Source organism: Phyllostomus hastatus, unplaced genomic scaffold (assembly GCF_019186645.2).
Source record: "Phyllostomus hastatus isolate PE091 unplaced genomic scaffold, TTU_PhHast_1.1 phas_contig_17, whole genome shotgun sequence".
NCBI classification, from domain to species: Eukaryota; Metazoa; Chordata; class Mammalia; order Chiroptera; family Phyllostomidae; genus Phyllostomus; species Phyllostomus hastatus.
Genome location: NW_025333664.1, coordinates 10,540,215 through 10,551,066, shown reverse-complemented (window position 1 = coordinate 10,551,066; position 10,852 = coordinate 10,540,215). Strand labels below are relative to the sequence as shown.

At 57.8% G+C, this 10,852-nt stretch overlaps 1 protein-coding gene across 1 annotated transcript in view; it reads right to left on the bottom strand.

Moving 5' to 3' along the window:
- Positions 1-378: 378 nt before the first annotated feature.
- CDH22 (cadherin 22) overlaps positions 379-10,852 on the bottom strand; it is a 69,709-nt gene continuing 59,235 nt past the window's right edge. The window contains exons 8-11 of the mRNA XM_045833213.1: positions 10,695-10,816; positions 10,478-10,595; positions 4,356-4,607; positions 379-1,595 (exon numbers count right to left, since the gene is read on the bottom strand). Coding sequence (XP_045689169.1) covers positions 1,036-1,595; positions 4,356-4,607; positions 10,478-10,595; positions 10,695-10,816 — 1,052 coding nt within the window. The 3' untranslated portion in view covers positions 379-1,035. The remainder of the gene's footprint in view (positions 1,596-4,355; positions 4,608-10,477; positions 10,596-10,694; positions 10,817-10,852) is intronic.

The following is a 10,852-nucleotide window of genomic DNA, read 5'->3' as shown; positions in this document are numbered from 1 at the left end:
GGCTGACGGGTGCCAGGGCCAGGCAGATAAGGCCCCCACTGCGCTCAGTGGCTTCCCAGCTCTCCACTTTCTGCCAACCCTCCCACCTGATCCAAGTCTTGGGGTGTCCAGCTTGTCTCTCTTGGTGCTCCTGCCACGTGACCTATCCCGGTGTTGCCAGAGGTTCCGGAAGGCTCTGTGGTCCCTGGGAACGTCCCTAGTCCCCGGTCAGGACAGGAGCAGGGCCACAATTGAGACCATTTCTTCCTCCCTTGGAGACATTGGAAAAAGGGCAATGGGGTCAAGGCAGAGAGCTCAGACCTGGGGGGCAGACACGCGATCCTTCTAATAACGACAAAGAAAGTAATAGTATCAAAGGCTAACATTTATTGAACACCTACTATGTGCCAGGCACTGTCTTAACCCCTTGAACTGGGGACCCTTTTTACCCCCACAACTCTTCCAGGTAGGTTCTGTTATCATCCTCATCTGACAGCTGAGGAAACTGAGGCCCACAGAAGGGAGGTCACTGACTGGGTGTCCTTGGACAGGTCACAGCCACCTCTCTGGCTGGCTTTCTCCGTCTGTTACCTGCAGGGCCCCACCCCATAGTTTCTGCGATGACTAAGATTGTCTCTCTACAGTATCCCAGCACACAGTAGGCGCTTAGTAAATGAACAGACCTTCTTTCCTCTGAACTCCGCCGGGGGGGCCTCGGGGGTGGCACCTTGCGGCGTGTTCCCCCAGGGTTTCCCCCTTCTCCGCCCAGCGACGACACCAAATTTCCCTTTCTAACCCCAGATCCACGCAGTACCTGGTCTCGCTGCTGTTTTAATGACGTTGGTCATCATTCCTGCACCTCTGGGCCGAAAGCCTCAACCCCCCCTTGCGGGGGCTTTGGGGAATTCTCCCCCAACAAGTCCCCCTCCCTTCTGGCTGCCCTGGGAAGAAGGTAGGAGGGTTGGGGAAGAGGGTGAGCACGGGAGATTCTTTGTCCTCGGGCCCAGTAGGGTCCTGAGTGGGGCGAGCGGCCTTGCCCGCTGGCAGGGCGTGAGGCTAGGAGGCCTGCGCCTCGTCGTCTGCGCGGTGGCCGGCGTAGAGCGCGGCCAGGGGCCGGAAGCGCGGGCCCCAGCTGCTGAGATAGGCGAAATCCTGCTCGGAGCTCGAGGAGCCGCTGTGCAGCGAGCTGAGCGAGGCAGCCGGCGAGTCCGCGCCCTCGAAGGCGTAGGTCTGGAAGGCGTCGTAGGGCGGCACCGACAGGTCCCCGTCCGCCAACGCCACCTTGCGGCTGATGAAGTCCCTGAACACAGAGAAGTGTGGCTCGGGGCTCGGTGGCCCCTGGGGGAGTGAGTGGCGCTCGGAGGGCAGGCGGGACGGCGGGGGCGGGGGCGTGCCCACACCCCCGCCAGGGCCTCCGCCACCGCCCCCTTCGCCGCCCTTGAGCTCGCCGAAGTCGTAGAGGCTCCGCAGCGCTGACATGTCATAGGCCTCGGTGTCCTGCTCGCCGCCGCCTTCGTCGTTGTATTTGATGACATTGTCCCGCATGTCCTCGTCCTCGTCGGAGCTCAGGTGGCTCTTGTGGTGGCGCCTGAGGGTGAGGATGAGCAGCACCAGCACTGCGTGGGAGACAGAATGGGGTGAGTGAGGGCCAAGTATACCCCGTCCCCCCACTCCACCAGCAGTGAGTCCGCCCAGCCTAAGATGGCTATCTGGAGAGGTAGTGAGCTCTCCATCTTGGAAGGTGCGCAAATTGGGGCCAGATCATCCCCGTCAGCAGGGGTGCAGAGGGCAGTGTTCAGAGATTTCATGGGTGTTGAGGGCTGAACCCAATCTCTGAGGTCTTCATCCTTAACTTGTTGAAGAGATACACCCCTGAGGGCCATAGGTGCTGGGAGCTTGAAGGGAGCAGCTGAGGGCTGGAGGGGTGAGATATGACCCTGACCTTCTTGCCACCCTCGCCTTCCTCTGTCCACTCCAGCAGTCCTGAGCACCCTCTCAGTCCTTGGTCAAGACGTCTCAGGTCAAGACGTCTCCCACAGGACTTCTTCTAGGAGAGTTCCAGGCCAGGTTCAGCGCCATCACCTCCAAGCTCCCTTGGTGAGGGGCTCCGTTCTCTACCACCCTGGTTCTCAAACCCTCGTCCCTGGACCAGCTACATCAAGCATCTCCTGGGACCTTGTCAGAAATGTGAATTCTCAGGTCCCGCCCCATAGGTTTGAGAGCCACTGCTCCATCACACCTCAGGCCCTGCTGTGTTAAGGTGCTGGTCCCCTCCCCCCCAAAGCACACACCCTCCACTGCCCTCTAGGGCCTGGCGTGCGGTAAGCATGTGACGCATGCTTGTCGAGTGAACGGCTCAATGAAGAGTCGGACGGAAGCCTGGGGGAGCGAATGAATGAATCATCCTTCTTGGCGTCCTTCACTGGCCTTCCAGCACCCTGCATCTCTGCCTCCTCCCACCTCTCCGATCACCCGGTCATCTAAGCAGGCTTCTCCTCTCCTCTCCAGCTCCTGAACATCAGACGTCCCAGGTCGTGGTCCTTGAACCTCCATCCACTATCCCTTGCCTGATGCTCTCCTTCATTCTCATACCTTTGAGCTCCGTGCAGAGGCTGACAGCTCCCCTACAGCAACCTCCAGCCTGGACTTCTCCCCTGAAATCTAGATGGTTCGTCCACTTTCCTACTCAACAAGTGTTCTGGGTTGACCAAGAGGGTCTCCTGTTCATCATGTCCAAGTTGGAGCTAATAATCTTTACAACCTCCCTTACAACCTCCCCTTACAACCCCCAGTCTCCTCCATCTCAGTTATGGCAACCCCGATACTCCAAGCACTAGGGGCTTTTAGTCTCTTTCGTTCACTGATGAGTCCAGGGCCTAGCACAGTTTAGTGGAAAGGGGGGACTCGCTGGATGGATAAATAAGGAACTGATGAATGAAGGGGAGAAATCAGTGGATAGGTGGGTGGGTGAATGGGCAGATGTGCTGGGTACTATGCCAGCTGGGTACTATGCTGGGTACTGTGCCAGGCCCTGGATTCTTCTTGTTGCTCCACGCAGCTCCGGCAGGGCCAGTGGCCAGAGCCAGCTGCTGGGGCCATGGGGCAGGGTGCTGGCTCGCGGCCTAACAAGGTGGCTCGTGACAGGGAAGGGGTGGGGGCCAAGGTTAGGTCCAGAGGGGGGGAAGGTGTCAGGAGGGAAGTGGGGAAGATGGATGAATGGCCTTGGGAGCTGGAGGCGGGGAGCTGCGGAGGGGATGCCCGTGAGAGCAGATGGTAGGGAGCGCAGGCGGTAGGCGACAGATGTGCCAGGCCTGATCAGCGATTCCGCCCGTCACCTTTAGAGCACTGATGTGCACTTTCTTCGTTTGTGGGCAATTAGGCAGAAATTTGTTTGCACTGCCTCGGAAAATGAAACCGCTGTAAAGTGCACCCTCTGGAAAAAGGGTTTCTGAGCCTCGGGCTGGGAGGGGAGAAAGGTGGGGGCGGGGCCTCCCAGCAAGGAGGAGTCTGCCCAGGGCCTCTGCAGGGACCTGAGGAGGTGCACCTTGGCCAAGCAGGTCCCCAGGGGGCTGGGCAATGGTAGGCAATGAGCAGGGGGGTGGGGGGCGGCGCTAACATCTCCCAGGGAACGGAGCGAAGCCAGGACTGCGACACGGCCCTCCCCGGAGTTCCTCCCGTTCGGGCTATTCTGTGAAGTCTTGTAGTCAAGACCGAGACGAAGTCCGTGTGTCACCAGGGGGAGGGGTGGCATGACGGCCACTCGAATTCAGTTTCGCTCCTGGAACTTGACTTCTTCACTGGGGGCACATTTAATCAGCCCCCAAATTCTTAAGATTTTGCCCCAGCTGCTCCCAGGTTCCGCCCCCAGTGCAGACTCATAGCAGGCGAGGTGCAGGAGCAGGGAACACGGGGTGTGAAGACCTGATTTCGGGCCCCTGTGCAAGCCGCTTTGCCTCTCCGAGCCTCAGCCTCCCCACTCGGAAGCACGGGGACGGCACACCTGGCTGAGGTTGTGAGGTTGGCAAGAGCCCTTTACGACCAGTCTGATGTGGAGAATCAGACGGGACAATAGGCATGGGAGAATTTTTAAAAATATGCTTGGTTTTAAAACATTAGGGAGAGTCTGGGCTCTGCAGGGGGTGGGGCAGCGTGACTGCCTCAGGTGGGGGTTGGCGCCGTCTGGAGCTGGTTGCGGGGGCTGCTCCATGCTTAGGAGACTTTGCACGGGAGCTGCATGCTAGGGCTGGGAGCTTACCCAGGCCAGCCCTTCCTTGTACGGAGAGGGACACCGAGGCCCCATGGGGGCAGCTAGGGAAGGAAACCCAGGGCCCCGGGAGGGGGCCAGTCGAGGAGGGGCTGGCTCTCCGTGGACTCACCAACCAGAATGAGGACGCAGACCAGGAGGGCGATGAGGGCGCCGGGGCTGAGAGAGGCGGCCATGACGAAGGCCGTGGTGTTGCAGGACTGGATGGCGCCGGAGCTGTCGCAGCCGCAGACGCGGATGGTAAGGGTGCCCGTGCTGCTCAGCGCAGGCGGCCCGCTGTCCACCACCAGGATGGGCAGCAAGAACACGTCCTGCTCCTGCCGGTTGAAGCCCAGGTGCTGCGTGTGCACCGCGGCTGTGTTGTCTGCTCCAGAAAAAGGGAGGGGCGTGTGATTGGGGGTCCGGGGCCCCTTTCCTCTGTCCCAGCCACCTCCCATTTCTGCCTTGGGATCGGCATCCCTGTGCCCCGAGCCACAGCCTCCCAGCGGACCTATGGGCCTGTTCCCCGGTCTCCCCAAACTCCCTCAGCAGCTGTCTCCGACTTCCACCGGCAGCTGCCCGATTCCAGCCACGCGGCCCACAGCTCTGTCCTTAGCTGTCCTAGGATACTCCCCGCTGTCTGAAGATGCTATTTTCTTATTCAAGCTATTCTGAGGTTCCGTCCCCAGCTAGGCCAATGTCCTGTCCCTGGCTATGTCTTTTTTTTTTCTTTTTGCCATTTGTCTCAACAACCTCTTTGTGTTCCAGATTCCACCCCAGCCACCCAGTGCATCTGACCCTGGGGACCGGTGGCCCTGGGGTCGTGGCTTGCTGAGCCTTGACAAGTCCTGGGTCATCAGAAAAGACTGGGGATGCTAGCCCAGCACCTGCCTTTGGCAGAAGAAGCTTTTCATCAAGAGTCTGAAAGACTAAGCCTGGGGGGCTGGGGCATGGCCCCCGGGGCCTGACGAGGGGACCCCCTCATGCCAAGGTTTCTGCACCCACCTCTTTCCTTTTTTAAAACACACAGGGCCAGATAGGACGGTGAACTAACACCCACACTCACTGCCCTGCTGGAGCCTGTGGTTAGGAATGTCAGGAGAGACTTGGGGGTTGGGTGTCTGGTCTTGGAACAAGGGCTTACGTGGCAAGTGGTGCCCGCTTGCCCTGGCCTCACTGCCACCCCTACACCTACCTCTCTTGTACGGGCCGGGCCATCCCTGAGCCTCGGTCATTTTGATGGCTGCCATCACGGTTGTAGAGAAGCACTCAGGGCCCAGCCAGCTCCCGTCCCCACTCTTCACAGCCAACTGCACATGACGGGGCCCTGCCTTCCCGAGCCCTTCCCCCTGCCCTCGGGGTCTTGCAGCTGGTCTCGCTGACCTCTGAGCTGGGCAGCCAGGGGCTCTTTCCCAGCTTTGCGGTACCCAGTTAACCCGGCCTCTTCTCTGCAGCCCCCAAGTCAGGGCCCTAGTCCTGGCCTTCCCCAAAAGGGCACATGGCAAGAAAAAGAGCCCCTTTTCAAGGCTGTCTGTGACCTTGAGCACATCTAGGAAGTGGATGAGACAGGCCCAGCGAAAACAAGATCGGTCACGGGCGGAAGCTCACGTGATAAACGCACGAGGGCTCGTAATGCCATTCTATCCACTTTGACACCCATCTGCCAATTTCCATAAAAACGTTAAAAATAATGCCAAGTTGACAATTTACTAGCTTGGGAAACGCAGCTTCTCCGGACATCAGTTTCCTAATCTGTAACCGAGGAAAATAGAATCACGTAGGTGTGAGGATTAAATGGTAAAATTCATGCATAACCCTCAGAATAGTTCCCAGCACATAAAAATTCACAGTAAGTGCTGGTTGTTCTTTTTCGCAGGCCCCGCCCCGATGTCCTGGCGCTGCACCGTCCTTAATGCCCAGAGCTCCTGCTATTGGGAACACCTTCTCCACTTCCTTGCCTGGGCCAGTCCCTCATCCGTCATGCTCCAGCTAAATGTCACCTCCTTTCTGTGGCCTCCTTTCTCCGCTTCCCCGGGAAGGCAGGATTTATGGCTCCCCTCTCCCTGCTCTGTGCCGGTGTCATGCACACTTCTGTCCCAGCCCTTGTCACATTGCGTTGCGTTAGCCGTGAGCCCGTCTCTTCCCTGGCACAGAGCCAGGCCTGAAGAACGATGCTCGAATGAACCACAACTTTTGGGGCAACGTGTGTGGTCCTGGGTTAGCTCCCCGAGCTCTGGCTTGAACTCTGGCCCTCCCGGCAAAGGCCGAGTCAACCCCAGCTGTGAGAACATCATCTGCCTTCCCCTGGGGAAGAAAGGAGGCTCCAGAGCGAGACGGGGAACGGAAGGAATGGCGTGGGGCTCCTTTGCATGTGCCGCGTGCTTCCTATGCATCCAGGGCTGTGTGGGTGCCTTAAATACACAGTCACGCTCCATCCTTACAACCAGAGTCATGACGTTGTCCCCACTTCATATATGTGGAAGTTGGTGACTTACGTGAATTTATTCAGTGAATTGTTGGCATGGCTCCCTCTTCTATCCACCCCAAATCATCCATCCGTCCTCCATCTTTCACCTATCCATCCAATAAATCTTTACTGAGTAACTACTATGAGGGCGGACCCCCAAAACCCCCAGAATTTATTTATAAAAAATGTGTATTTATTCTTACATTCTTTAAACTTCAGTCACCTTCAAAGTACTCTCCATTGGATGCAGTACACCTATCGAGACTTTTCCCACGGCTCAAAACGGTTTTGAACTGATTGGTTTTGATGCCTTTTAGTGCTTCTGCCGTTTTTGTCTCACCTCCTCCACGTGGGCAAAAACAATTCCCTTTGAGGACTTCTTTTATCCAGGGGAACAAAGAAATGTTGCTTGGGGTGAGGTTGGGTGAATGGGAAGGGTGGGACATGGAGGTCATGCTGTTTTTGGTCAAAAACTGCTGACCGTTCAGCGCAGTGTGGGCAAGTGCACTTGTAAATCGCCCATCGTGAAATGGGCAAACGCGTTGAGTCTTCAAAAAAAAAAATTCACTGAAGCCGAACGCAGCCTCTCACGACAACACCAGCTGATGCACTGATCCAGATGGGTTCTTAGAACACTCACCTAGCGGGGAGGCCTGCAGTACTAGGGGGCCTGCCCTCCAGAAGATAATTCTGATTTTTGGGGGGTCCCCCCCATGTGCTAGGCACTGTGCTAGTCACTGGGGGAAAACAATGAGAGCTAAACCAATAATGCTGGGTCTGAGTTTATATTCTCATATGAGAGATGAGCATTAACAAACAGACCCCACATTTAGCCTATAATTACAAGCCATGGCGGGGGCTAAAGAGGGAAAGTGTAGGAAGAGCACCTCACAGAGGACGCTACCTGGTCTGGAAGGTCAGGGGGTCTTCTCGGAAGACCTTGGAAGCAGCGATATTATCGCTGAGCCCCGAACGAAGAGGCAAAGGAGAGGAAGGAGCCCACGCGCAGGCTCTGAGGTTGCAGGACACATGACACACCCAAGGAGCCGGAAGCACTTCCTCCTGGCTGGAGGGATGCGGGTGATGGCCCAGGGGAGTCAAGATGAGGCTGGAGGGGGAGGCGGGGCCCATCATGGAGAGTAGCAGAGGGCACGGTCGGGACTTGGAGTATTCACTCAGAAGCAATGGGAGGCCATGGATTGGTGGGTTGTAAGCAGAGAAGTGGCCTGGTGACACGGCATTCATTCACTCGATGGCGGATGCTGATGGAGTACCCTCTGCGCGTCAGGACTATTCTAGCCCCTGAGGATACAGTGACGAGCAGGACAGACATGGTCCCTGCCCTTGCTGCACGTATGTTCTAGACAAGGGAGCCTCTCACGACGCAAAATACCACGGTGGATGCAGAAGCCCGGCTGGGAAGCTATTGTGTGTTTTAGGTGTGAAATAATAGCGGTAGAGGAGGGACAGAGAATTAGACTTGACAAATGAGTGGCTGGATCAGGCTCAGCCTCAAATTTCCAAGCAGGCCCAGAGGAGAGCAGTATTTGTTCCCAGGGTTCTGTCTTCGGCCAGGCAGCCATATGTTGTGAGAGCTTTGGTCCCTGCCACTCCTTCGCCCCATAAGAGGGGATCCTTGGGCATCATCCCTGAACCCGTCCCCTGAGCCGCCCTCCCAGGCAGTGGTCGGTGTCAGCGGGACGCACCGCTGGCTGGCCCGGACCCTCCTGCCACCTTCTGGGCGGGATCCGCGCCCAGCGCCCCACGCTTCCATCTGGCCCGACACACGTCAGTGTCAATCCCTGGCTGCAAAAGCAGTATTTATAAATCACGTTTCCAAACTGGCTACAAATGTGTGTAAAGAAACAGATGGGTTGGGCTAGCCGTTTGCCTCCCTAGATATGCGCATGGTGAGGAGGAAGGGCTTGGCACACCGTGGGGTGGCGCTTGGGGACGGGGCAGGAGACCTTTCATGGCTGCGCTGACCTCAGCACGCTGCTGCCGCCCTTGCTCCCGGGGCTCGTACCCAGTGGGGCCACCAGATGGAGGCTCTGGTGGCCCCCTGGGCGAAGAGAGGCATCCGGGGCTGAAGCTCAGCCCCCTCAGGTGGAAAAGACTCACGCATCTGCAAAGGTCAAGCCAGGGCTATTTGTGACTCCGGAGGCCAGCTCCAGATACCACAGAATAACGAGAGGGCTGGGCTATCCCGGCTGTTAAAATATTGAAATGCTTCCAAAGAGATTTAAAGAGCCACGATTCCGAGCCCACCCCAAGTCCTTCCCTGATGCCTCAGCCTTTCCCCCAGGTGCCCCTACCTGCAGTGACATAGTCGGGCCCCTGGGAGGTGAAAGGCTGGCAGGGCAGGGGCTCTGGGGTCCTGCTGTGGGTTATTCAAGGTCAGCGTCCTTTCTGAAGCGCACTGGGCGCTAAACGTCTTTAATACGGCTTCTGGGACTATAGACGGGTCTGGCTTCAGAGGCCACTGGGGTCTCTCTCCCTTTGGAGGGGAGCGGTGTTAAGGTCTTGGGGTGATCCCAGACCTAGTCAGAGTCAGGACATCTCCCCCTGGTCCTGTCACGCCCTCCCTCCAACCACGCAGGAGGTCTATGGATCCCTTCAGGCGGCCTTCTCAGGCCGTTGTATCTAAATCAGCTTCTGTGCTGTCCCCTGTTTTGTTTAATACATTTTATGGAACACCAACTATGTGCCAGGCATTCTTGGGGGCACCAAGGGCCTAGCACTGATTAAAACAAAGCCCAGACCCTGTGGCTGTCACATGACTCCTCCCATCCCCACAGGCATTCACCACCCCCGACATATTGTTTATCAGGTTCCTTTCCCCTCCCTGGAATGTAAACTCCGGAGGGTAGGGATTTTATCCTGTTTGCCGCTGTATTTTGGGGGCCTAGAACAATGCCTGGCACAACTGCTGAAGGAAGGCCATAACAATATGCCCCAGTAGCCTCCGTCTCCCTGGGGCCACCTAGCAACCTAGGTGGCAGGTGCTTTCAGCCCCATTTTACAGATGCTGAACACTGAGGCTCAGAGTTGTGCGAACCTTGCCGGAGTTGCATAGACAGCCACCCACTGAGCCTGGACAGGGACCCAGGTCCCTCACCCCGAGTCTATTGACCACCCTATAACCCCAGGCTATTCCTCAAAGGTTCAAACTTCAAGTTCTTGGGGAGCTTGCTGGGACATGTCTTACAATGGGATTTGCTCAGGCTGGGAGGCCGCTTCCTTTCCAGGTAGGAAGTACCCTGGACCTGAACCAGGCCTGGGTGTGAATCCCAGCCTCGCCGCTGACTTCCTAAAGGCCGCTGGGTGGGTCCTTTATCCTGTTTTTCATTGCCTGGACAATGTGGGGGTGGAGTAGAAAACCACGCCCCAGGGTGGCCAGAGGATGCAAGGAGCAACTGAGATAAAGCACCTTGTCAGCTGCAGGGTGGAGGGTGTGCAAATGACTTATTTCAACCTTGGCTTAGACCGGGGGCTCTTTCTGCCCTGGCACCTGGCCCGCCCAGTCCTCAGGGACTGCCTCTCCGTGTCCTTCCATCCCCCTCCTCTATCCAGTGAGATGCCCCCGATGCACCCTGTGCTTGTTCTTCAGACTTCTTCAAGCTGGGTGCCCGCTCCAGCTTGGCTGGGACTTTCTGAGCAATGTTGGACCCAGCACTGGCTCTCCGGGTGTCGCAGCCTCCCCGGCAATAATGCGGGAAGAGGAAGGCAGTTGAGCTAGGCTCCCCACGCCACGCACCCTAGGACTTGGGGGCTCGGAGGTAACTCACCTTGAATGTCGAGCAGAGAGAAGTGAGGGTTGCTGGGAGCTTCGGGCACCAGGCGGAAATAGAAGCGGTGCCCGCCCTGGGGCTCGTCTCTGTCCACCACGCTGATGGTCTGGATGAGCTGAAGGGGGGGGAGGGGGCAGGGGGCTGGTGTGAGGCCTGAGGGGAGCCCCTGGCCAGTCCTGGCAGCACCCCGTGGTCCCCAGCCCCTGGGTGATACCTGGCCCGGCTTGGCGTCCTCACACACGGCTGCCTCGTAGGGCGTGGCCAGCTCCGGGGGATTGTCGTTCACGTCCAGGATTCGGATCCTGAGGGATGCCCGGGAGAGCTGGGCATGATTGTCTGTAACGAGGGCACAGGGGGAGGCTGAAAGGCCTC